The sequence below is a fragment of the Temnothorax nylanderi genome, unplaced genomic scaffold (assembly GCF_030848795.1).
Source record: "Temnothorax nylanderi isolate EJ_2023f unplaced genomic scaffold, tnyl_v1.0 TNYL_tig0331_pilon, whole genome shotgun sequence".
NCBI lineage: Eukaryota > Metazoa > Arthropoda > Insecta > Hymenoptera > Formicidae > Temnothorax > Temnothorax nylanderi.
The window spans coordinates 185534-212997 of record NW_027249393.1 but is presented as its reverse complement, the minus strand read 5'-3'; the positions used below and the strand labels follow the sequence as shown (position 1 = coordinate 212997).

The 27464-nt window shown below is 29.1% G+C and overlaps 3 protein-coding genes across 9 annotated transcripts; 1 reads left to right on the top strand and 2 right to left on the bottom strand.

Annotated features, from left to right (window-relative positions):
• Positions 1-338: 338 nt before the first annotated feature.
• LOC139781356 (transmembrane GTPase Marf-like) lies at positions 339-12287 on the bottom strand. 4 transcript variants are annotated; one of them, XM_071720221.1, is made up of 14 exons: positions 12128-12251; positions 11462-11542; positions 8807-8891; positions 8587-8713; positions 7473-7866; positions 7041-7148; positions 6083-6103; positions 4206-4359; positions 3981-4119; positions 3521-3834; positions 3145-3440; positions 2491-2658; positions 1690-1886; positions 339-1325 (listed from the first exon to the last, which is right to left on the bottom strand). In XM_071720221.1, exons 2-14 carry the CDS (start codon positions 11477-11479, stop codon positions 1121-1123), a joined length of 2226 nt encoding a protein of 741 aa, XP_071576322.1. In that variant the 5' UTR covers positions 11480-11542; positions 12128-12251; the 3' UTR covers positions 339-1120. The 4 variants fall into 4 exon arrangements, with proteins under 4 accessions (XP_071576322.1, XP_071576320.1, XP_071576319.1 ...); XM_071720219.1 differs by having other exon boundaries at positions 8807-9103; positions 12128-12249; XM_071720218.1 differs by lacking the exon at positions 11462-11542 and having other exon boundaries at positions 8807-9103; positions 12128-12287.
• A 173-nt stretch (positions 12288-12460) lies between these two features.
• Positions 12461-26991, top strand: Mesh1 (Metazoan SpoT homolog-1). 4 transcript variants are annotated; one of them, XR_011720512.1, is made up of 5 exons: positions 12462-12854; positions 13387-13718; positions 13817-13917; positions 25620-25837; positions 26113-26991. XR_011720512.1 is itself a non-coding variant. In XM_071720225.1 (3 exons), the coding sequence occupies exons 1-3, from the start codon at positions 12653-12655 to the stop codon at positions 13907-13909; spliced, it is 567 nt and encodes a 188-aa protein (XP_071576326.1). In that variant the 5' UTR covers positions 12461-12652; the 3' UTR covers positions 13910-14051. The 4 variants fall into 4 exon arrangements, 2 of the variants coding, with proteins under 2 accessions (XP_071576326.1, XP_071576325.1); XR_011720511.1 differs by having other exon boundaries at positions 12463-12854; positions 14114-25837; XM_071720225.1 differs by lacking the exons at positions 25620-25837; positions 26113-26991 and having other exon boundaries at positions 12461-12854; positions 13447-13718; positions 13817-14051.
• On the bottom strand, positions 13989-20636 carry LOC139781357 (phosphoserine aminotransferase). Its single transcript, XM_071720222.1, has 8 exons — positions 20505-20636; positions 19120-19250; positions 17094-17203; positions 16854-17015; positions 16677-16771; positions 15881-16050; positions 14785-15045; positions 13989-14220 (listed from the first exon to the last, which is right to left on the bottom strand). Exons 1-8 carry the CDS (start codon positions 20565-20567, stop codon positions 14103-14105), a joined length of 1110 nt encoding a protein of 369 aa, XP_071576323.1. The 5' UTR covers positions 20568-20636; the 3' UTR covers positions 13989-14102.
• Positions 26992-27464: the final 473 nt, after the last annotated feature.

Below are 27464 nucleotides of genomic sequence, written 5' to 3'. Positions count from 1 at the left end.
CGATGGAAACGAGAAAAACTATCGTAAAATATTGTGTATAAATTTGAAGCAAATCGGTCCAGCCGTTCTCGAGATATTCTGGGAACCGTGAACCGTGTCCGCGAGGAACACATTTTACGCCGGCCACGAGAACAGCGCTCCGAGGGAATGAATTCCCTTAAAAAAATTTGTGAACGAGCCTCAATGTAGATACTTTTAAATAAAAAAACCCGGATCGAATCGAATTAATAGTTTCCAAGATAAAATTCCCGAATTTCACCTTCTTTTCTTGCGGTCTACTCATATGTTCCCCCTTAAACTTGTTAAACAAATATTAATATAAAATGATTACTCATGCATAACAGTTAACCATATTTATTCATAGTTTTACAATTACATACATTCTTCAGTAAATATAGTCTCATAAAAAGATAAAGTTTTATACATATATATGCTTGATTCTTTTAATTAAATAAGATTGATACATCTGTAATAAATCTAAAATAAGTATGATTTATAGGAGCCTCATTAAACAAAATTTGATAGAATATTTAATGACTTGTAATATTGTAATGCTTTCGAAAGTAAGAAATATGAGAATTATATAAATTTGTTTTTAATTCATCTCTCTTGTGTAACAACTATATTTATTATAATTTTCTATTAGAAAAGAATAGTTACTATGTATTTCAAAAAATAAGTTATTTGACATGATTTACTGTAAGAAGTTATTTTCCTGTACATTAATTGTAAGACTAGAGTTTGTATCAGGTAGAAACAATCCTTTAGTACGTTTTAACAGATTGTGTCTTATATTGTTATCGTAAATTTAAATACGACTGTCCATTTCTCTTTCTTGATTTATCTAATATAAAAATCATGATTTTCCTGTAATAAGAGGGTTAGATAACCACACTAAATTATAAGATGAGAATATAAATCTATACCTATGCATATAAATGTTTATCATTCAATTGTCACATAAGATGTTATTTAATTACTATTTTTAGATTAAAAACAAAATATTACAGATATTTAAACAACTACATCACATATAAGTATTCCTTCAAAACTATTACACTATCAATGTTATTACGCTATTTCAATAAATTCATAAATGTGTACAAAACAGATTGTTCACTTAATTCAAAGGTTTCAGATAAGCTGCATCAAATGTATCAAGCTCATTTATTAAAAAGTTGGCCTCGTTTCGAAGATGCTTTGCCTTAGCTGCTGCTTTTTCCAATACAGCTAAAGTATTCGCTATAGTTTTAAGTTCGGTATCCATCTCGGATGTTGTTTCATCTACCAAATGACAGAGCCGTGCGAATGTGCTAGAGAGCTCCCTATATATAATCATACCAAACATTATTATAGAAAAGAAATTTAAAAAATAAGTATATATGTTGTTTTGTAATATAAAAAAATTTTAACAATTGAGAAAGTTAGTTTGAAAAGTCATTTTGAGAGAAAAACATGTTACATCATAAATCTCTATTCTAACTAATTATACATATATAGTTTACAAAAAATTGAAATTCTATTATAATAATATATACATTTTAATTTTAAAGTATCAAATAGTTAAAAAAAGAGCAAAAAAATAATTGAAATCAAAGCAACATTATTTCTTACACATATTTGTACACTGTCGTATCTGTATAGATTATAGATGTATAAATATTATAACATATAGATATTATAACGTACTGTTGTACTTGGTGACTGCAATTTGCAGAAGTGAGATCCACAATCAATCGTAACTTCTTGGTAGCATGCGAAACATATTGTCGTTTAAATTCTCGTTCCTTTGCTTTATTAGTCCATGTTAGACGTTCATATAGATATAAAGCACCATATATAGCACCAGTTATAGCGATTAATCTCCAGCCTACTGTTTTTAACATCTAGAAGAAACACTTATTTGTGAAATCTTTTTTTCACAAACCTCTCCGGCCTCTCCTCCATATTGCACATGCATGTATACACACAAACGTTTAAAATGTATCGAAGTTAATAAACATCATATTTTGAACATTTCTTGCAATCAATTTTCTTCACTAATCTCTCTATTAATAGTTATTTCATTATTTACATCTATCTATATATATATATATATATATATATATATCTCAATTTTTCATATTTAAATAAGTCACATAAAGATTACAATAAATACCTGATTGTAAATTACCGGATCTTGCCTTCAGTTATTACAACGCGATAATAATGCAAATATGTTTCATTTAAAAAAATGTCAATGACTTTAAAATCTCGAAAGATATGATTCTTAGCAAAATTTTGCTTATTACAATATTTCGAAACAAAATTTTTCTTTGATATTTCTAGCATCATCAAAAACATACGAAATATTTAAAGTAGGTATTCAAGTTATATAAATGAGACATTCACTACTTGTCTGTCTCTGTCTTCCCTCCCTTCTCCCTCCCCCTCTCTCCCTCTCTGCATATAAGGGGCGTAAAAGTAAATTGTAAATAAAATTGTACATACAAAACCAGCAACAATAAGACCACCCATTGTACCCTGCGATGTTACAGATGCAACTGCTATACGAGTAGCTAATGACCAGTCATCAGATCTTGCTGGAAAGTTTGATGTACTTGAAACAAATTTGAGAGAATCGATGCTATCTGCAGGTGATGTGATACATGGCGGAATCTGTAGGAAAAATAATTATTTTTATATTTCTTTCACACTTAAAATGTGACATAAAAACCATTTATCAATTGCAATAATATTTTTATACAAAGTGCCTTTTACTAAAAGTGTATTTTCTTTAACCGCAAATTCTTGGTCAAATTTTAAATTAATTTTTCTTTAATAAAGTTGCTAAAACTAAAAGTCAAGAAAAATCATGATTGTTATAAATTTCATATGCACATCTTTGTACAATATAATATAGAATATAAATTTGTTTCTCTGTATCTTTTTGAGACATATTTCGTATTAAGCTTCAAATTAAAATTCTATCAAATTAAAATCTACTTTAAATTAACTAAAAAATACTCGTGACAATTTTATTATTTGTTTTCCTAAAGCTTAATTTTCACTGTTAATCGCTTATAATTTATAAGTGAGTGTTTTTATATTTTTATAAAGAAAAAATTGATTCAAAACACATCAACGATCCGCAATACATCTTACCTCTTGCGGATAATTGGCAATAGCTAATCTCTGACTCTGCCTTCCTGCGAATCTATTAATTATTGCTGTAAAACCCCAAGAAAAACGAAATTCTAGATCTTCATGAAAGTCTGCGCATAAATTGTCACAATTTAGTCGATAAAATATCTCGAATGGTTCCCGTCGTGGTAAAATGTTAAGCGACATTTGTCTTTTATTTTCGGGCAATAAGCTTGACATCCTTTCGGTCATTTCTCGCTGCGAGCTTTCCATGTTCAATGCTAAAGCCGTGCTGAGTCTGGCTCGTAAATTTGATCCTGCAATAGAATATAAAACATTTTTGAGCTCTTCAGCTACGTCTTCATATCAAATCACAAAATATGTAATCGAAAATCACCTAAGCCATTTTCTACATGTGTATGAAGCTCCCGTTTATATACATTTAAAACGAGTGGTTCAGGATGAAACGGTACACTAAATTCATCTATTAAAACGGCTAGTCGCCGAATTTCTTCGTTTAAAGCTTTAGAAACCTTTTGCTCTACATCTTCTACCATATGATGAATTTTATCCTTCATTTCTTGAGTTAACAGCATCAACTGTTGCTCTGTGAAATTCAATTTATCGTGAACCTCTTTTTTGACATTTAACTGTTCACTTCGCATTTTTTGTGTTCGTTCTAATATTTCGTCCAACGCTTGACGTATTTCCCTACAACAAATGATAAAAACAGATGTTTATATTTTTTATAAATATAAATGACTACAGAATACTTTTTCCTTCCTCCTCCTCCTTCCTTATCAATTATGAAACTTGAAAAGAATTATGTACAATATCAATTTCTTTCACTTTCTTACGTTGCGATATGTTTGCCACGCTGAGAGTGTTGTTCAAATTTAGTTTTTACTGCAGACTTTGAGATACATTCTTCAAATTTCCTTTCAAAATCTTGAAATTCAAAATATCGATTTTGGAAACCGTCCGCCAGCGCACCATCTGTATATATTGAATATAAATTAGTTTATATTAAAACTGACTTAAAAAATTATAAAAGTATAGATAGTAAGCTCGAAACACATTACTATGAGCAGGTTGTCCACGTTGTTCTTGCATACGAGCTTGAAGAGTTTCTTTTGCAGAAATAAAAAAGACACGTTCTTCAGCATCTTTTGGACTGTAGACTTTTAACTCCCTGGATAAAAAGTCGACAGCACGTTCTTGATGTTGTGCCCTTACCTACACATAAAAAAAAATATATAAATAAATAAAATTTGTATTACAACTCACAATTCAATCGTGATGTAAGCATATTGAATTTTGCCGATATATTATTAACATAAATAGCAACACATAAATCAAATAAAACAATTCTTTCTTTGATAAGTAACATATTATCTTTATAATTTTCAAAATTCTTATTTTATTATAAATATTATTATGATATATTAGCTTCTTGCTAATAAATTCATGCTGCAGGTGCATAGCATTTGTTTTTAGTGTAACAGAAATAGATATTGCAATTAAAAGTAAATATCTGAAATATTATATGTATATAACAAAGCATCTATTTTCCTTTTTCTTATTATAACATATCGCGCTCCGAGAAGAATACTGTCACAACTGCGCTGCAAACTTTGCATATAAACTTATAATACTATTTTAACACATGTAGATAACATTTTAGGCATAATTTTGGCTTTAACTCAAAATCAAAATTTTTTTATTTGTGACAGTATTCTTCTCGAGGTGCGATATATTAAGTTTCTACAGTTCTGAGAGTTCTCTTTCAATCCGCTTTTGCTTTCCACATCAACCAAAAATGATTGATATATCAAGAGACACGGTAGTGTCTCGCGCCAAGTACACGCGGAGCGAGACCAACCGTGACTCTTTTACGCGACGCGACGGGTTGCGAGTACTCGAGATGTTGAGATCTCGATAACGAGTGAACGGATCAAGTTCTAAGTAGGCTTGATCGATAGCTTGGGGTCGACTTGGGGGGGGGGGGTATCTCCTATAATATTTTCCGCTACGTGCCCTACGATAATGAAATAACATATTTATAATAAGAAACTTATTTTCCGATCATTTGAAGCAAAGGCTATAATGAGGAGTAAGAGCAATAATAGATATTACAACAATAAAGTTAGATATAATATGAGTTTGTTGTAACATCTATTATTGCTCGTATATTGTTCTTACTCCTCATTGTAACATATTTATTTCATAAAATGTATGTGTATATATATATATATATATATATATATATATTTGTACAATATAGAATGATCTTTCTTAGCTAAATTTTATGATTTGTTTTGGCTCTGACTTTTGTTTCTTTGACTAATTTTACATGAGGACAGTTATATCTGAAATATGAACTTATTATGACAATAGATTTTATCTGATAAAGTTTCAAGATCATTTGAAGTCAAATAGAGTAAAGGTAGAGACAAGAACTCATAAAAATTGCTCAAAGACGGTTCGGCTTTCAACCTTCATATGACGACAGCTGTTTTGTCAAGAAAAAGGTTAAGAGAAAGCCTTCTTCACCATTTTTCATTGAATCAAATCAATTGACTTTTTGAACTTGAGATGACTTCCGATTATTATAATCATGACTTCTATGATTCTTTATCAACTCTAATAAAACAAGTTTTTATTTGACCTAACCTTCAGATAACCTTGAAATTTTATCAAATAAAATTTACCCTTAAGATAAGTCTATATCTCAGAAGTAATTGCCTTTATGTCAAAGGAATAAAAATTAGAGCCAACAAATTGTAAAACTTAGCTGAATCACCCTGTATATTAAAAAGCATACATATACATAAAAATAATATTACAAATAATATTTTATCCTGAAATCTGACATAAATTATAAATTGTTTAAAGTAGATTTAATACAGAAATGTCATTTGTGGATAAATAGCAACTCCCATGATATAAATAAACTTACCTCCTTTTGTTCTTTGGCCAGCTAAAGAATAAAGAATATTACTAAATTCATTAGATTATGATATTATTACAGAGACTCAATTTTTTAAATTGTAGAAACTTAATTTTTACTCACAGAATGGAAAAATATATGTATAAACATAAAATATTTAATATTACATTGTTAATTAAAAAATTTAATATTGCATTAATATTTTATTTAAGTATAAACAGTTATTGGCTCATTCAAGGTGTGTTACTTATATTTTTACGTTTATTATTTATTATTTTAATTCTTAAAAATTTTTGACTTTTGTTTGTGTGATAGTGCTTTTATACAGTCATTTCAATATCTGTTTTAGTATTTTAAAATATAACGATCTAATTTTACCAACATATATGTTGTGTTTAGTATATTTTTAGTATATCTTTTATATATATTATATATGTATTTTATACATATTTTATATATTCCATTAGAGTTAAAGTAGAATTTGACTTAGCAAAAGATTATTATCAATAGAAAAATAATAAAAAAATTACTGTTTAAAAACAATTATTAAAAAATAAAGATTTATTAAAATAAAATATGTAATAATTTTTAAATATTTTTTAAATATTCCCGTATAAGATTAAATTAAAAAGATAAAAATTTAAAATTTTTAATAAGGTCAAATAATTTAATTGGAGCAATTTAAAACAATATAAAATATGTCGTTTATCAAACATTTTATGAATAAATCAATAGTAATTTTAATATAGAAAGTTCAATATGATATTAAGATAAACTTTATTATTTAATATTTAAAAGATTACAGTTATTAGAAAATATTTATTATTTTCGACTAGAGTTATTTCGATTAGAGTTATTAATTATATTTATTTTCTTACAAATATCAATAAATTCTGTACAAAGTATGTTGTAATTGTTCACAAGATGTTTAATTTTTTATAATTAGTGCCATTATATAAATACATACCTGATCAAAATACTCTGGTTCAGAGGCAGAAGCATCCCATCGATTATTTAAAATAAATATATTCGGTTTTGATAATTTCGTTGAAACTTTATGAAAGAAATTTTTTTCCTAGAGAAAAATAGAATCAATTAACTAAGACCTCTCAGTAGTAGTTTAAAATATATGTATTATTAGAAGAAAATATTGGATTATATAAACGAGAGTTTGAGGATATAAAAAAAGTTCATTAATTTGGAGGATTTTCAATTTTTTTTTATAAGATAAAGTTCTACAAAGATAGCACGTTAAATATTGTCGAATAAATAGAAGTTTTTCTCGAAAATAATAATTTTTCTTTCCGATATGTAGACTATGCATTTGATAGATTATGTAATAAATTATATTTTAAATATTTGTTATAAACTTGGATATAAATAGATATATTATACTTACAGTAACCATTATGGTGGATTCAGCATTTGCTACTAAGACAAAAACATCTGCATCCAAACAATGTTTATCAATCCATTCATCAAGATTTGGGGTTACATCTACTCCTGGACTATCAACAAATACTACATCGTCTCGTAACAATAAGCATTTCTCTTTTGGCCAAAATATTCTTACTAAATGGCTTTCACATAACTTTTCTTTACAAAGAGCATGACCTAACTGCCCAACAGATTGAACTGGTTGTTTTTCAGTGGATCCTTCCGTAATAAGATATGATTCTCCATTATCTGAACCTTCAACTTGTAAGAAACAGTTTGTAGTATGCCCTATACCGCTTGGCAAAATTTTATCATGAAGCATGGCATTAATTACAGTACTTTTTCCATTACTTGTTCTGCAAATAAATACAAATACAAATACATATAATATAAATTATATTCTCTATTTGTATAATGTTCTATAATTTTCATCCACTAATTAGCACTATTTCTTAAAGAAAAACAAACTAAAATTGCAAATTTTTTATGTAACAAATAAATAGAAAATATAAATTTTGTATAATTTTCAATTTTAATATTAAAAAACAAAGAAATTATATGTTAGTAATGTACGGAATATACTAAAATATATAAATACAAAATAGAAAATAGAATAAACTATTTTAAGACCGATGCATAAGTTATGGCAATATTCTAATTTATTTTTCTTAAAATATTATGTACAAATTCTATTTTGTATCTAAAGTTACACCAAAAGAAATCAATTAATTTTTGCGAGGTACGCAGTTTGATAAGTTGGAAAATATGTGTATATATATATATATATATATATATATATATATATATATACACAGAAATAATATTAGGCTACTAAGTTCTAATTGTAAGCTCGGACTGTAAATAACATTTTATTCTAATTTTATTGTATCATAACGGTCTTAATTTTCTATTCAATTAATTTACAGGCCAAATGATGTTCTAATTTACAGAAGAAAAATTTATTCCCATTTTAATATATGTTTTATAATAAAAATAGTAAAATCACATTTTGTATGTATAAAATAAATAATTACAGGTACAATTAGATGGAAATATCGTTTAATATAATTGCTCACCTGCCAAAAAAGGCAACTTTCATGTGATCTCTTTTAAGAACATCTTTTATCGCTCGTATTTTGTCTATATAAGCTTTGACCTTTACTGCTTCTTCCACCGTTACAATATCCCGATCATTTTGTAATGCTGTTATATAAAGTTAGATAATTAATTAACAATCTAATTAAATAAATTAATATATTACAATTATATACACGTTTGCTTTATTTGTTTACTTACATGTCATAAAATCCACTGTTTCCTCCACATATTTTTCTATATCCACAAATATGTCATTTATCCTTTTCTTTGCCTTAACAAAGATCTGTAGAGGAGAATTATCATTTCTAACATCTGATCGAAGCTGGCTGTCCCCTCCAATCATGGACGATTGTACCATTGCACGATTGATATAAGCAGCCATATTTATATTTCTATTATAAATGATATATATTTGGCAAAAATAATAAAAAAGTATGGTGCAAGTGTTGTGGATAGACAGTACGTTGGTACACAGTGCACAGCATGCGGGATCAACTGAAATCATAAAAAGCAGGAATTAAATATTTTCTAATGTTCAACTTTTATATCACTATTTGATAAATGTACTGATAACATCAAAAGAAGTGTAACAATAAGGATCATTTTATTTACTTTATATCAAACAATTATAGGATATATCTCTGTGTACATGTACGCACATAAATTTATATATTATGTATATATATATATATATATATATATTTGATTATATGTGTTTTCTAATATATTTTAGATATGGATTTTATATGTACATAACTATCTTTCTGTGTATTTACGCTAAATATAGAATCATTATAAACGATTATTTAACCATCTCTGATAATGATAAACACTATTGCAATTATCTTTAAGTAATTTAAAAATTATCAAGTTTATAATTTTATAAATATATAATATTTACACGTTTTTTTAGTTGTTCAGATTTTTATTAACTGTAGCTAGCCATACTTATTTTTGAGTCCTTAATTATCCACACTCCGATCCATGAGACCACTTGACTTTGTCGTATTGTCATTTTTATTCTAATTAATATTTTTAAGCTTGTAATGTAGGAATTGGAAATACAGAGGCTGAATAAGATGTTTACAATAATATCAGGTCAAGAAACTGATTTGTGAGTTTAAACTGAACTTATTACAAGGAAACTAGAAAATTATGTTATTATGTGAAAACTAGGAAACTGAAGAATGTTCAGCAGACTACTGGACCAGAATGTGGCAAGCTAAGGTTAATAGAAAGTATAGTTGATTATATTCAGAGAGATATCCTGTATAAGCAATATTTGGCGTGATTATGCAATATATTAATTCTTTAATAGAACCTTAAAGAAGGTAAAAGAAAATCAATACGACGAATAATAATAAAAGGCAATAAATATGCAACAACATTGTTTTAAGAAATATTAAGTTTTATGTAATTGAATATATAAGGACTCTAGTAATTGAAATGTGAAATATAATTCTTATCCAAATAAAGATAAAACAAAATGATAGAGGAAAATGTTGTATTGTGTCTAGTATGATCTATCATTCCATGACGCTTTTCTCATTAATTTAGATACAAAAGTATTAAAGTAAGAAATACTAGATAATAGGTGAGATATTGAAATACAAATAAGATATACAAAATATTGACTTCTTGATTGCCTTATTTTATACTTTCTATTACTTTCTATTACTTTCATACTTTTTATTATTTTCATACATAGAATAATGAGAAGATTAATTTGCCTAAAACAAGTTTATAATTACATTTAAAAAATCATACAGTTTGATTACATAGATACAATGGAGCAATCTTGGAAAAAATACAATAGATCATATCACTATAGAAATCATAAAATGATACATATCAGTAGAATAGTATAACATCTTCTATCATTCTTCTATTTTTATTCGGAAAAGAGTTATAGCTTATTCCAGATACCAGAATCACTCTATATATATATCATATGGTTCAAACAAAATATAATATAATAATATAATATAATAATATAAAATATATATAATTTCATTATATTTCTATAAAATTTTTATTAATTTTTTTAAATATATAAAATACCGAAAGAGAACAATGAAAGAGAATATATCTATATGTTGACTGCATAAAATAATATTGTGACTGTTATCAGCGTTAATGAAGTTATAATAAAATAAACATAAATAACAATCTTCCTTTCTGTGTATGTGTTAAAATTTTTATATCAATAACTTTTATATCTCAACGTATGTACTATCAAATCACACTAAAATTGCTAAAATAAAAATCATGTAAAAGCTACAACAATTATAATACTATCACAGATACAACAAGATTGCAATACTAGTAATAATAATCATAAATTCCAGAGACGTTAAACCGTTGGTCCAAAGGAAAAAGGGAATAGTAATGGTAATGGATGAGTTGAATAGGGTTGGGTACGTCCCTTCAAAACGCCCTTTAAGGCCCCCTTGGGGTAAATAAAGTATATATCTTTATTATATTAATAATCATAAATTCCAATTTTAAATTTTGAATTAGATAATTATCTTATATAGGACATTTCAATCATTCTTTCTCTTTTCATAATTTTTTAATCATGTGATTGATCTGAAATTTATATTTCTTTTCTTAAAATTAAAAGTTTTTGAAAAATATTGAACCTGATTAATAATGATGATGAACGTAGTGAATAATTTACTAAAAAGCAGGTGACATTACATTATTTTTATTAAGAGAACATTGTGTATAGATAAAAAAAAATATATATAGAAAACAGTAATGTGATAATTTTGAAACATTCAGCAAATATACATATATAAAAATAAATAAAACAAGCAACATATATAAAATTTATAAATGCAATAATGCAACCTTTTTCTCTTTAGTCATTGATGTATCCGTAGAGTAACTCTATGATATAATTATTTCAATGTCTTTTGGTATCCAAAATTGCTAAAACAATTTATAATATTGTCATTAGCATAAAATTCTATTATAATAAAGTACCTATATTTCGCTTATTTATATTGTTAATGTTTTTTTCTTTAGAAGTGTAAAATGACACAGATATGGATAAAGTAAAAAAAATTATTTATATCCAAACTATTTTGTATTTCTAAATTAAAAATTTTATTGTAACGTTACTACAAACAAAATTTAAAATATTAATTTAAAATATTTTAAATTTTGAATTCAAATATAATTACTATAACTGCTAAACTGATAAATTAATGAATAATATACAAGCTTTCTTTCAGAAAATGTTGCACCAAGATATACATATATACCAAGCACGTATAAATTTCGCATCAAATCATATTTAATTTTTTCCAATATAAATAAATCGCGCTTTCGACAACTAAACATTTCGAGAAGATTACAATGTGTTTGATTAGTTAAAATAGTAAAATTTGCTTCATAAAATGTTTTGATTCGGAATCTAACCTCTACATTAGTGTTAGAAGGTCTTTATATAAATAAATATATGAATTTTTGTTATGGCATTAAAATATATTTATAGCAGTGCAATTTTCATACCGTAAAAATAGTTGTGCGTAAAAGGTTGAACAGTAATTCATGACTATAAGAAATCTTCTTTAATTAGCACATTTTGATATAACAGCCCACGTCGGAGTTCGGAGTATCTTTGCAATCCATAATCCATAGACATAGAATTACATAGAATAGAGACTGGAAGTAGAACCAGAGAGAAAGATGAGAGTGGTCATGCCCGCGTTTTGGGCCAGTCTACAATGCGAGTCGTGGGTCGTGAGTCGTGAGTCGTAGGAAATGGACCAATCACAATCGAATTTGAGGAGAATAATCGACTGTGATTGGTCAATTCTTGCAACTCACAATTTGCGACTCGCATTGTAGACCCCGCATAACAATACAAATTAACCTATTCTCACATTTATATTATTTATTTGAAGATTAAAATTAAATTTAGGTTATATTCATACTACAACATTCGATTTGAAGAAAGAAAAGATTTCTTTTTTACATGTGAATTGAAGTTATCTTATAGAATTATTATATTGGATATATAAGGAGAAACCTATTATGGAAGACAGCAATAATGCTCAAGCAGGATGGGCCGATTCTTTTAAAAGTGAAAACGTACATTGCGAAAAATGTGTAAAGGAATTAACAAAAGAAGAATTGTTGTCGCAAGTAATAAAATGTGCCAGTTTTGCTGCAGAAAAACATCAAAATCAAAGAAGGAAGAATGTCAATCAAACACCATACATAAACCATCCTTTAGGTTCAGTTTGAGTAATTTTATAGGCCTGTTTGTTTTAGCTAAACTTCTTGCACAGTTCATCTTTCCTCTTCTTTTCATGTTAGAGAGAAAAAGAGAAAAGATGAACTGTGCAAGCAGTTTAGCTAAACAAACAGGCCTAATGTTAACGTATATAGGATGTTCCAAAAATACAGGCTTTCTTCCATTGAGTTTCTATGTTATAGCGATAAAACTAATTTTGTTTTTTTAATTGTTATATTTTAATATTGATGAACGATAGAAGAAGTTAAAAAGTAAGTTTGATAATAATAGGTAAATAATTCAATACTATTTTTAGGTTATTATTCTTATATAGATAAAAAACAATTTTTGCTGTTTTATTAGAACATATCTAGTGTGGAAAATTATCGTTATAGAAATTATCAGCTTTTACTTAACATTATGATAAGAGAAAGTTATTCTAAAACACTTTGTGTTTAAAAGAAAGTGACTTTTGGAACATCATTATGGTATATGTAACTGACTTTTATTCTTTTTTTATATATATATATAGGAGTAGCAAATATTTTAATCCAAGAGGGTATGGTTTTTGAACCAGTTGTTATTCTAGCAGCAATCTTACATGATACCGTGGAAGATACTGATACTACATTTGAGGAAATTGAAAAAGAATTTGGATATAAAGTTACCCAGGTGGTTCGAGAAGTAACTGATGACAAAACATTGCCAAAAGCCAAACGTCAACAATTGCAGATAGAACATGCACCTAATATATCTCGCGAAGCAAAATTAGTAAAATTGGCTGATAAATTGTATAATTTGAGAGATCTTGAAAAAGGCATTCCCATTGGTTGGACAAGTGAAAGAGTAAAAGAATACTTTAAGGTGAGCTATTTCTATCGATGAGGACATAAGTTCTATATAGAAGCTATAAAACAAATAGCATTAATATTGCATCTCAAAAAACTTTTTCTTTGTTCTAGTGGGCAAAAGCTGTTATAGATGGATGTCGTCAAACTAATCTCAATTTAGAAAGAGAATTAGATATTTTGTTTGCATCACATGGTTTGCTCTGAAGAAAGTTGTAAGTAAAAGTCTTAAATCTAATATTTGGTAAGATTCTAAATGTAATGCGATATAGATAAACAAATCCAAAACGTTTTACATACGGAAAATTATTGTATATAAAAACCAATACAAATGTATATTTACAAGTAACATTTTTGAATAATTCTTGCCAAGCAAATTGATTTTTGTCATTTTTCAAAGTTACTTTTCAGCCTTTTTGCAATGTTTATTGTAAAACCACTTCATGTAGTTGGCCAATATTTCCGCTTCTTCTTGTGTGACTGCATTGTATAAAGATGCACGTATTCCACCCACTGATCTGTAAAGAGAAATTATAGTTACTTTAATATTATTTTATGATACTATATAAAATATTATTCTATTATTATTACATTAAATGTTTTGAATTTTGGAAAAATATGTTTAATGAACATATTGCTAGAATTAATTTAAATAATCAAGTAGATCGATATCTATAATACAAAGCAATAAATACATTTATCAAATAAAGATAATAGGGGATACGAGCCGAACTAAGTTGTAGTAGTACAATTTAATGCTAAGAATTGTATTGATTATACAATTGAAATAGACATTTCGACTTTAATTAGATCATCAAAACCTAGTTCGGCTCATAGATTCTATTACCTTTATTTGATTATTATTCCGTTGAGTCCTTGATAGAATTTTAAATGATTTATTTTTTATTATTATATATTTTTTGTATTTATATATCTTTTGATTAAAAACTGAGATATAAATAATCAGATTATTTTTTTTATTTTTTATAATTATTGTACACTCAACTGAATCGATAAAAACATAATTTGAGACTTTAGACTGTTGCAATGGTATTAAAAAATTTCTGTGGTTTTCTGCTGACCTATGACCCTTTAGCTGCAGCATACCGCGAGCTGCAGCACCAGAAAGGAATTCCTTTTCTAATTCCTCGTCACCATTTCTTATTCTGAGTGGAATATTCATTTTACTACGTGCATCTGGCTTGATCGGGCACATATAAAATCCTCCTGATCCATCAATCACATCGTATATTTTGCTGCTCTTCTTCCTCGCAAAGTTTTGCATACCTTCGACTCCATCATTTTCTTTGATCCATTCAAATACCAAACCCACCACATATATTCTATAGTAAAATAGTCACCGACAGATTAATAGTTGTAAGAATTTCCATTACAAGAAATAAAAATATAGTATAAAAAAATTAAATGCCATATATTGGGTCGTCCCATAAGTAATACGGGCTTTATAGATATTTTTGAAATAAAACAAATTTAACATTTTAATTTTAATCTAAAATATATTTTAATTTTAATTTAATCTAAAATATATTTTTTATTATTTACAACTTCTTCCCATCTTAAGGCCCTTGCACAATGCCAGGCAACAGGCAATAGAAATAGGGAATAGGAACAGAATTTGCGACACGTTGGATTTTTATTCTCTATTGCCTGTACCTGACTAGTCACTAAAAGTGCTATATAAAATCAAATCACCGAGATTGGTCAGGTACAGGCAATGGAGAATAGAAATCTAACGCGTCGGAAATTCTGTTCCTATTGCTTGTTGTCTGGCATATATTGTGCAAGAACCTTTAATTTTAAATTTTCAATTCCCCGGCTATAAAAATTTTTCGATTTTGAATTAAAGAATAAATTAAGCTCTTTTTTATATCGCATTATTTATGGAATGACCAATATATAGAGCATTTTTTAAATCATTTTTTTAGGAATAGTTGTAAGATGCAAAAAAAAACAAAAAAAAATTGTTACATAATTTTTCCAGATGTATAAACTTCTAGATATAGGAATGTAGAATGTTTTGTTAATTTTTTTTAGGATCTATTTTTATAGCCTTATAAAAAATACTTATAGGTATCAAATCAATTATGTATGTTATTTATGTGTATTCTTCAGTCAGTTATTAATTATGACATCAGTGATTTAATCAATGACACTTACTGAAAGACGGGTGGAGTATTGTGCAGAGAATTATCATTCGCCATAATAGTAAAATTCATTATTGTCGGACATATATCCATAGCACGACCGAGCATGTCATTTCGTACAATCACTAAAGTAACACCAGCCGGTCCAATGTTTTTTTGTGCGCCCGCAAAAATTACTGCAAACTGAAAACATATATGTTTATAATAATTAATATATTTGAGCGAACAGTTAATCTGGTGTTACTAAAATGAAAATATATTACCGACGATTATCAAGATGAGATTTATTAAATTCCAGCTAATCTAAGTCATAATATGAAATTTATGAAATATTTTAATTAAGTAGGCTATTTGATGCTTGAATCCGCATTATATCAATAAAATTGTCAAAATCACTCTAAACTTTTATTTATTTTCTTAGATACAGAACAGCTATGTGTGAAAATAACACTATAATGTCCATCAAATAACACCTGAATTTGTTATAATCCGCTTTAGTAACACTAGATTAAAAGTTACCACAAATATATGTATATCACTTCAAAAATTCTTAATATTATTGACGAGGTAATAAAAAGAAATCATACATGCTGATGCAAACAACAATTCATCAAACGCAATTCATATCAATATGTCTTAAGATCCTTACATCTTTTTATAGGCCTGTTCGTTTTAGCTGAACTTCTTGCACGGTTCATCTTTCCTCTTTTTCTTTTCACGGAGAGAAAAAGAGAAAAGATGAACTGTACAAGAAGTTCAACTAAAATAAACAGGCTTATTGCTAGCTTGGATGCTATACCTATACCTACTTTAGACACGTCAAAAGGTTTCGTAAGTATATTCGAAGACATATCAGCAACAAGTGGTATGCCATTTGTTTCTGGGATATAATCAAATTCGATTCCTGGAAACATATATTTTAAAATATATCAGAGTGTGATGTTAAAATAATATGACAAGAAAAAATTTCAAAGTGTTTTGTTTACCGTGCACTGTCTCGTTGGAACAATAATAAGTATATGATGCATTCGCATCTAAGTTCCAAGTGGAAGGATCCGGAATTTCTGTGTATTTTGTCACTTTAGGTAGCACCATGTTCACTTTTCCGTACTTAGCTGCTTCTTTTGCAGCTTTTGCAGACCATGAGCCTAAACAAATTTATGCCTTTAGGCTAGAAAATCTCAATGTTATGCTACTTTATTGAACATCTAGAAATTATTTCTTACCAGTTATTAAATAATCCGCAGTGCCATTCATAATATTCATAGGAATTGCCGCAAAAATTCCGGTACCGCCTCCTTGCATGAACAGGGTTTTATAGTTGTCAGGAATATTGCTTTAAAGAATAGAAATCACTTGTAAAAATAAAAAATTTACGAGAAAAGCTATATACAGACTATACAGTGGCCAAATGTTTCCAGTCACAAAAATCTAAATGCATTAATTATTTTAAGGACAATTACTTCAACGATCATACATGATATATAAATGATAGACAAATTAATAATATAACGATATCATATTTTTTATTAAAGAAAAATATAAACAACAGGAATTAGATAGGAATCTCTTTGGAAGCGGTAAGAGAGTATGTAAAGCGTCCTGTAGGAAAAAGATATAATGCCAGATACCTAATATCTGCAGTCAAACATGGTGGTGGCAATATTATGGTGTGGAACATGTTCTCTGCTGAAGGCGTCGGTCCGTTAGTTCAAATTAATGGAAAAATAAACTCACTACTGTACCGAGAGATACTGCAAAATAATTTGCTTAATTTTGCTGCAGAAAAAATGCCTATAAATTGGATTTTTCAGTATGACAATGACCCGAAACATTGTTCTAGACTTGTAAAAGACTGGAAGACTGGCTCCTCAGCAACAATGTTCAAGTTGAAATGGCCTGCGCAATCATCGGATTTTAATATAAAAACTTTTAGGAAGAACTAAAACGTGCTGGGCAATACATTCCAACAAAACTGATTCGTATGAGTCACTGAAAATAGAATAGCATATCACTGGACTTGATAAACCGTCTTATAGAGTCTATGACTACGTTTACACGGCGACTTATAATCCGGTTTTATAACTATCGTATACTAACCGATCCAAATTTTTTCTTTTTATCATAATGACCACTTAAATATAAGCCATTTCATATTTTAAACATTTGAATCTATCTCTTTTGATATACATACATATATTATATATATATATATATATATATATATATATATATATATATATATATATATAGCTTATAATTCGGTTTAATAACTACCGTATACTATCCAATCAACAATTTTTCTTTTTTTGATCATAATGATTGTTATATCATAATGATGTATATATATATACACTAGAAATTGTATATATATCTATACACTAGAAATTGTAGTTTAAGTATCGAAAAAAAGCTTTTATTTAAACAATCATTATGATCAAAAGAAGAAAAATTGTTGATTGGATAGTATACGGTAGTTATTAAACCGAATTATAAGCCGCCGTGTAAAAGTAGTCTATGTCTCGTCGGTGTGCAGCAGATTGCTTGCAGAATACCGACAAAATGAAATAAATTTTATTTTCAATATGTAAAATTTTGTTAATATGAAATTTGTTGTGATTTTTCAATTATAAATGAACTGTCCGGCAAATTACTGTGTTTACTATTAAACCTGTTATTTATATTTTCCTCCAATAAAAAATATGATATCCGTATTATTAATTTGTCTTTATCATTTGCATATCTCATGTATGACTGTTGAAGTAATTGTTCTCAAAATAATTAATGCATTTAGATTTTTGTGACTGTTCGGAAACTTTTGGCCACTACTGTACATATGTATATAATCTATAATAGATTATATATATATATTAAAATGGATATAATCTACAAATTATAGACAAGAAGGCCAGGTATAATTGATATTGCAATGATGAATATATTATTTTTATTTTGTAATATTAATAAACTCTAATGTAAAAAAAAATTAGATTGAGTTTAAATTACTTGTGATTATCTAAATTTTTTTTAAATTTTATTTAAAAAAATTAACTTTGATTTGAATGTTTGAGAACATTAATTGATAAAATTAAGGATAAGAACTTTGTAAGTTTTACATCAAGGGTCTTGCAAAAATTTATATATATTACGTTTATCGCGTTATATATTTTATTGTAATTTATTGCAATGAATGGTATCACTTTTGAAATAAACGGCTTATGTCGAGTGATTTGACTTCGATTCTTAACTTACAGGATGTCTCGCAGTGTAGCCTGTGCATCGTCGATAACTTTCTTAAAGTCATTCGATCGATGGCTTAGCTCAAGGATGCTGATCTGCGTATTTCCATATGCGAGTAATTCTTCCTGCACTTTTTTCAGAACCTATAAATGACGAAGCATTCTTGATTAATTGATATGTCTGTTAGTTCAATGAATGCGACTGATTCACATTCCGTTATCTTCTAATATAAAAATGGATTTAAAAACACAACATTATCGTTTTGATAGCACAAAAAATGTGACTGAAATGCATTTATTATACGTGGTTATTGCATAAAAATATGAAGATTATTTATTTATGATAATAATGCGCGAAGAGACGGCTGTCTATTTTTATGGATCCGAAAATCATAGGTCGACTGTAAATCGTAAAAAAGAAATTATTAATATTTCTTATGGAGAGCAGACTATAAAGTTATATAAATATCTTTTGCATATACTTCTTCTAAAAAATTATTGTGACTATATGTAATGTATATTACGTATGTACACATTTGAACGTATATGTTGCAAAAAAATTAATTGGCATTACATGAAAGTAAGTTTAAATAAAATAAGTATTAACAGATTAACAGGAACATTAATGCAAAAGCTATCTGCACATATTTACTGACAAGTCGTATCTTGAAAGAACATATCTTTATAACTTGGCAATTGAGATCAATTAGATCAAATTACAACTTTTTTCTGCAATTACTCGCAACATTTATATATTATGTAGTAACAATAATTATCAATTTTTCCATACTTATACCTATACTATACATATTGTTTTTTTAGTTTATAATATTTCTTATCTTATAATAATCTTATCATAAAATCTACTAACATAATACGATAACAAATCCACTACAAAACTGAGCATAATGTCATTTCGTAATCATTTAAATGATACATGCCATTTTAATGGTTGCGAAATGATAGATTCTTTCTCCGTTCTACTGGCAATTTGTTGTCGGAATGTCGTCGAAGGGGGGGGGAAGGAGGAGCAGAAGAAGGAGACAGATACTGCTGGCAAAATATAAGCTTAATGCGAACGTAGTTAATCTCAATCTACGTAATATTTTGTTTTATCTGTTTGCAAATTCCTAGCTTACTGCATTTTACTTGCTGGACTAGCTTATTCGTGAAAACATATGCTAAAAAAGTTATTGTATTTTATATGTAATGGATTGTTATATAAATTTTGATTTATACAGAATATTCATGCGTTTTTTTATAGGTTAAAAAAACATCTAAATTACTAAGAAAATTTATTTGATAAAATTAGTCATTTATTTTTGGAAAATAATTTTTCTTTTAACTTGGAAATTTTTATTTGCGTAATGCAAGTTGTAAACAAATTTTTTAACATACCTCGTGCGGTAATTTAGCTGGGCCGGCGCCGAAATTGATTACTTTATGACTTTGATCGGTCATTATTATACTTGCAATTGACGTACGGTGTGGCAGACAGCGCAAAGCAGACTGAAGTGGATAAGAGACAAACAAGTGGTACCAGGCAGCAATCGTTATCGCAGTTGGTTCGTTCAATCCGTGGGGGGTCTTTTCAGATCTGTTATCTGAATTCCTCTATGTCTATGTATTTTCCAACTACAATCTTATCGAGATAGATACAATTTCTAACGCGTGAGACATGAGGCATCTACGTTGAGCGGTTTGTTTGCTTTACTTTTAAGCGAATGTCATACAGAGTGTTTCAAAACTATTTTTGTCCAAGATCTCATGGTCAACGTCAAGGCACGTTCCAATACGTACGTACAGTGCGTTCCAATATGTACATAATCCTTGTGGCTTTGTATGAAATATTATACAGAGCGAAATTTGTTAAATTTATTACGAACATAATAAAAAAACTTCATTTAAAGTCAAGGAGAACCGATAATCTTACTAATAAATCTTAATAGAAGTGTGTGGAGTTGAATTTTTATGAGGGAATTTTAAAATAGTGACTTAGCTATAATAAATTTAACAAATCGCTTAACATTAAGTTAATATATTTGCAAACGAACATAATTTTCAACAAAGAAGAATTACGTAGTATAAGAAATTATATAGCGAAATTATATAGGATATGCGCCTATGTTGATAAAGATTTAAAAAAATTAGACAATTATTTATAAGTTATTGCATACCGCCTTATTTCTCTAATACAAAAAATATATTTTAGAAAATAAGAAAAGTATTTTTTATATTCAATACAATTATTTAAAAACATAATGTAAATAAATATAAGACTTATCCAACAATTTATCAAAAATCGCTTTGCAGATCTCTGCACTATTTTGTAACTAGCATGTAAAAGTTGCATGTTACTTGTGTTTACTGGGACGTTTGGGTCACATTGCAACACACACAATATGCATGTTTATTTTCTTTTTTCATAGATATAAAATCTGTAAAACCATTAGTAATTTTTCGTGGCATCCTAAAAATTATGCCCAAACTAAATGGTATCTAGCAAACACCAAATAACATATGCAACTTATGTTATAATTATAAGGAAAAATTCACACCTTGGCAAAATAGCAGAAAGCAGAAAAGCAGAAGCCAATCAGAATTCGCGCTGGTAGTAAGCATACTACAGCAGAGAGAATTCTGCTTACTATCCAGCATGAGTTTTGCTACAGTTGGGTTCTGCTTTTCTGCTTTCTGCTATTCTGCCAAGGTGTGAATTCTCCCTAACACTGTACGTGTTATATTGCATTTACATTTGCTGCGTTCAGCAGAATGTTTATTTTGCAACTTTTGGAAGTTTTCTGAGCTCAGATTGGATTATTCTTTTAGATCTAGAGGAATAATCCAATCTGGGCTCAGAAAACTTCTAACAGTTGCAAAATAAACGTTCTACTGAACGTGGTCATTGCCTACGTATTATATCTTATGAATAAACGCAACCTTGATTATAATCGATATGACAAGTACGAATACTGTCGCGTAATGAAAATCAGCCGGCAGAGTGAACTTGCCACTAAGACCGGTAATACTAAAGACGAACCTGAGAACTGAGAGCGGCCTAGAGTTCCTATAATAAGAGATACCGTTTTACTAGACTGCTTGAAACGCCCCTCGCACCCATTTTCAAAGTTGGGACTATTTCGCACGCCCATTTTCTGGAACTGCCGATAAAGTCTCCACTTGATGCGTGTCCGTGCTACGTCCATTTTCTGCGCCCATAATTTTCGTGTTGAGAAACACGGTACCGACTCACCGAATACATCCCATGTAACATGCGCGTGATCTTTCCTCTCTATTATATACTGTTATGTATGAAAATATTAACACGTGTACGAACATGCATATAAAACACATCACTCCCGGTAAAAATATAGCACTAATACATTTATATTATTATTATATGTAATTTATACAATAATAATTATTAAATAATTATAATGAATTCGCATAGATAAATATACATGAGATAAAACGATCATGAAAAGATAACAATTTTCTTATTTAATGAAAAAATAAGAAATTATTATGAAATTCTGTAAGAAATTTAATTATTATATTACGTTATAAGATACGAACTTATAAAGTTGCAGGAAAGCATTATAACCGGTAATATAATGTATTATAACAACTTATTTGAATACATCTTAAAAAAAAAAAAAAATTTGGAAAGAGCAGGGTTCGGACTTGAGACGTCCAGCACTCCAGCCCGTCACCTTACTCGCTCGGCTACACCTACTAATTGGAACCTACCTCTATCGCCACGATACATTAGGCACATAGAAACTTTAACAATTATATCTTATAAATTGCGCATTGATACGATTCGAGTTATTGTACCTTGTATTAGTGTGGTGTGTGACAACATATATTGAAAGTTGAACAAAATCCAGGGGATCGGAGGTTGATCGCCCCCTTGTGAGATTACACATAATAAATTAGCACGTTCACTATCCGTAAAAATATAATTAACATATATAATGAACGTGCTCCGCAATTCACGAATACAAACATGTTACAAGGAATATTTTCTATTTACAGTTTACACCTATAAAATAACTCGTTTCATATAATTTATAATTGTATTTTCATGGCTGTTGTCTCGTTATTGTTAATATTTTAAATTGTTCTCTGGGTCTTATTGGTCTTATCAATGTTATAAATTTCTGCTGCAATACAGGGTAATTTATTTTAATCGCTCGCAAATATCTCGAAAAATATGGAAGATGTAGAATAATGTTTCAGACAAAAGCTGCATGGTTTGAAGGGAGCCACATGTTGAAAATATGGGCCTGATCTTGAATGACTTTTTCAAGGTCAGGCCAGGTTAATATGATCGATGTTTTCTTAAATGGAATCCCCCATTTTTTATTGCCTATTCTTGTAGCCCTTGTTTTCAAAACACTATAAAACACAGTTCTCTTTCATTAAGAATTTTCTGAGATATTTCAAATTTTGTCATGATATTTTTAATATAAAATATGAAATATCTTGTAAAGTATTCACTTTTCGATGACTTTACTTTGATACTTTTATACATAGAATAATGTAAGGAATACGAATAATAATATTAATTTTTACGTTTGCAATTTTGTAAAATTGAATGCGTTTACAAAGATGCAATCAAATTTTTTAAAATAATTTGTCTGTTTTTTTTTCTACAACAATCGATATGCGCACACATGCGTGCGTACTGTATGTGTGTGTACGTGTGTGCATGCGTTATGGAAATAATTTATTCGTTATTATTTAAGAGTACCTATAAGAAAATAATTGGAAAAATTAAAGATTACATCGACAGTGAACGCATCAGAGGAACATTATATATTCAAATTTTTCTAACAAGGAAAAGTACGGAAGTGTTCCTTTCCGATTTTGATTAGCTTTTAATATGTTCTTTTCTAGACAAAAATAAGGGACACGTATTTTTTTATACATGCCCATACGCATGTTTAGGAGGTGAAATATCTCTGTGAAAATGTTTCGGAGATATTCGGCCCGAAAGACAAAAGCCGATTTTTTTCACAGAGTATTTCACCTCCTAAACATGCGTATAATGGGCACGTATAAAAAAATATGTGTCCCTTATTTTTGTCTAGAAAAAAAAAAAAATTAAAAGCTATTCAAAATCGGTAGGGGACACTTCCGTACCTTTCCTTGTAAGTTTCTTACGATCTGTAGGTATACGACGATCAGTTTGAGCTGTGCTATTATATGGATCGCATTGCATAGTACGCTTATAGCGGTTATTTTCTATGATAGATTGCTTTACGCAATTTTACGAAAAAGATTTTTGCGCGTTGTGTACACGTGTTAAGTGTGCATTTGCTTTTTTTAGTTTATATTATTTCTTAAACTGTGTTTAGTGTTTTTTAATTTAGATTATTTGTAGTGTTTCGTGCTTTTTTTGTGTTTCTTAATTTCTTTTTGTTTAGTGCTTTGTGTTGGTGCTAATTATTATTATTTTACAATGTCGAGTCGGCCCCGATTTTATGATAAATGTGTTTATCTAAATTGCACGAATATTAGGACAAAAAACGGCAAACGTTTATTTAGACACATGGCACACAAAAAAACTGAAGCAGTAACTTAAACAGTAAGCAAATCAGCCAATCACAGTCAAGAACTTAAGGCATAACGTAAGCGGTAGCAAATCCAAACTGTTGATTTTCTTACTGCTAACGTTTTACTGTTCAAGTTTTTATATGTGCCAAGGCCCTTGACTTTTTGTCGCGATATGTTTAATCTCGCTGAACGTTATTTTGAATTTTGAAATTTTGACTACAGATTCATAATCAGCGATCCTAAAAATCTTTAATACGATGTGAATTAGATGCTAATTATTCCTAGAAAAAAGTCAGGCACAAAAGGATTATAATATATAATGATTCAAGTCATAAAACATTGTATTAAACCGTTAAATCAGACACTCTGCTTAGGCTTTAACGCTTAATCCGCTTCGATATTTGCATTGCTTATAATACGCTACAGCCTACTGTCTAAGTCAGAGCTATTTGACTTTCGAACAAACATCTTTGCATGCTAATATATATGCCATGGCGCAATTTTTTCGATATCTTGTATATAATTGTATTTTTTCTTCGTCTTTATTTATACATAATATATTTTATATCTTGGTACATTTTGTGCTAAATTTTGTTTTCCATATTTTATTAATATTCGCTGTTATTTATTGCCTGAATTGTAGTTGCACAGAGTGTTCAACTTAAATTCGCGCTCTTAAATTTACAATCTGAAATTGAATTGTTACAATGTTTTATTGTATCTTTATTTTGTTAAATGCTTCCTTTATTCTTTCTTTTCTCATCATGGTAATTTACAAATATAATGAACACTGTGTACATGTATTAATGAACACGCACATATGGAGTGTGTCCCAGAATTCGCAATACACGACGTTCACCCATCCACCCACCTACACACACACGCGCGCACGCGCACGCACACGCACACGCACACGCACACGCACACACACTTGTTTCTGTTCTGTTGCAGGAAATACTAGATTGGAAAAATGAACTCCCGAGTCCCTTAGATGTGCGGGATTATGTGAGGATCATTTTAATGAAAACTCATTTACGATGAAAAAAAGAATAAAACGGGATGCTGTATCAATTCATTTTGAAAGCGAATGCAATGACGACAATTATGCACAAAGAAACAGAAGCAGACAAATGGAAATAGATGAAGCAGCTCAAGAAGTAGACATATAGGTATTAAATTTCTATAAGGGTTATATATAATTATATACGATTATATATAGGCAAATAAATAATGCAAAAACAATAAAAAACAATGCAAAAATTATTCTTTTAATTATCTTCTAATTCTCTTTCTTTTTATTTTTCTCGTACATACGAGCAGAGATTATACAAGATAAAGAAACATACATGGCCATGGACATATTTTATATAATATTTTATATAATATCATATAATTATATATATATATAAATATGTTTATATAAAAAAATTTTTACCGGGAATAGATAATGGAGCTACGAATTCTTAACGCACAGCACGCGATATTCGCCAGCCTCGCTTCGAAGAGAAAATATGCGTAATACCTGAAGGTGTATTGTATACGAAGTATTGGACACAGAGATGTACTAGAACTGACCGGAAATGTTTGGAATGGATTCCGATCAAAATTCAATTATTCCTTAGATTTCCATTGTTTTTTTTTAGAGAAAACGGAATAATTTCAATCGGAATCCATTCGGAACAGTTCCATAGAAGAAGAAACTCGATTGCTACAGTTTAAAAAATGCCGCTAAATGTAATAAGTTACCCGCATTCACCCTGAAATTTCAGGGTGGAAAATTTTCCTCCTGAGGTGCACCCGGGTGAAGTTTCCGAACGACTTCATCTCTGTCACACAGGTACAACCCGAACGTTTTCGAACAGCGTAAGCCTCGGCGGGTGCACCCGGGTGAAGTTTCCGAACGCAGCCTAATAGATCCTGATACCGTGATGATAGACAAGCAACCGGCAAAACGGTTACCACTTCGAACATCAAAGAAGGTATGTTTTGCGGTATACTCCAGCGGAAGAGGGAAATATCATGGAATGGGTGCATATGGAGCCGCGCAAATATGAAAGAATCAGTAAACCTTATTTGTCTCAGAAAGAAAATTTGCCTTAGAAAGAAAAAGTAATAAAACAAAGAATACAAATAAATTATATATTATAATTGATAATTTAAGACGTAAAATTGCTTAGTTGCGAAATCAAATAAAAAAAGCCAGAGGAAAAAAAAACAAAGACACTAAAAAGACTAAGTGAACTAGAATTATATCCTGTGGTGAAAGCTATGATAAATTTACAGCTGCATACACCAAATGCAAAATATACAGAGTATGTATGTATGTACACGTGTTAATATTTTCATACCTAACAGTATATAAAGAGAAAAGATCACGCGCATGTTATGTGGGATATGTACTCGGTGAGTCGGTGCCGTGTTTCTCAACTTTCTCAACACGAAAATTATAGGCGTAGCACGGACGCGAACCAAGTGGAGACTTTATCGGCAGTGCCAGAAAATATGGGCGTGCGAAATAGTCCCAACTTTGAAAATAGGTGCGCGGGGCATTTCAAGCAGTCCAGTAAAACGGTATCGAGCAAAACGCTGGCGTGGCCCCGGCTGGCCCCGGCCGCTCTCAGTCAGGAGGTCTGTTCTTTACAGCTGAATTGGCAGCACTAGTTCAGAGTTCATCCTTTTCCTTCCAATGTGGTGTAAAAAAGATAAACTCTGAACTAGTGCAGCCAGTTCAGCTGCAAAGAACAGACCTAATGTAGCGATCATGTAAGGGTGCATCCACATGGAGAAAGAAATAGC

What these genes read in the sequence shown, in the direction of transcription:
- LOC139781356 (XM_071720218.1), bottom strand. Translation starts at nt 8,990, where the DNA reads ATGGCTGCTTATATCAATCGTGCAATGGTACAATCGTCCATGATTGGA. An exon ending in AATCCACCATAATGGTTACT is followed by an intron (nt 7,149 to 7,472) that starts GTAAGTATAATA and finishes ATTTTTCTCTAG; the next exon opens with GAAAAAAATTTCTTTCATAA. An exon ending in TGCAGTCACCAAGTACAACA is followed by an intron (nt 1,326 to 1,689) that starts GTACGTTATAAT and finishes GATTATATATAG; the next exon opens with GGAGCTCTCTAGCACATTCG.
- Mesh1 (XM_071720224.1), top strand. Translation starts at nt 12,653, where the DNA reads ATGGAAGACAGCAATAATGCTCAAGCAGGATGGGCCGATTCTTTTAAA. An exon ending in ATACATAAACCATCCTTTAG is followed by an intron (nt 12,855 to 13,386) that starts GTTCAGTTTGAG and finishes ATATATATATAG; the next exon opens with GAGTAGCAAATATTTTAATC. An exon ending in GAGTAAAAGAATACTTTAAG is followed by an intron (nt 13,719 to 13,816) that starts GTGAGCTATTTC and finishes TCTTTGTTCTAG; the next exon opens with TGGGCAAAAGCTGTTATAGA.
- LOC139781357 (XM_071720222.1), bottom strand. Translation starts at nt 20,567, where the DNA reads ATGACCGATCAAAGTCATAAAGTAATCAATTTCGGCGCCGGCCCAGCT. An exon ending in TGCGGATTATTTAATAACTG is followed by an intron (nt 17,016 to 17,093) that starts GTAAGAAATAAT and finishes AAATTTGTTTAG; the next exon opens with GCTCATGGTCTGCAAAAGCT. An exon ending in AACCTTTTGACGTGTCTAAA is followed by an intron (nt 16,051 to 16,676) that starts GTAGGTATAGGT and finishes ATATGTTTTCAG; the next exon opens with TTTGCAGTAATTTTTGCGGG.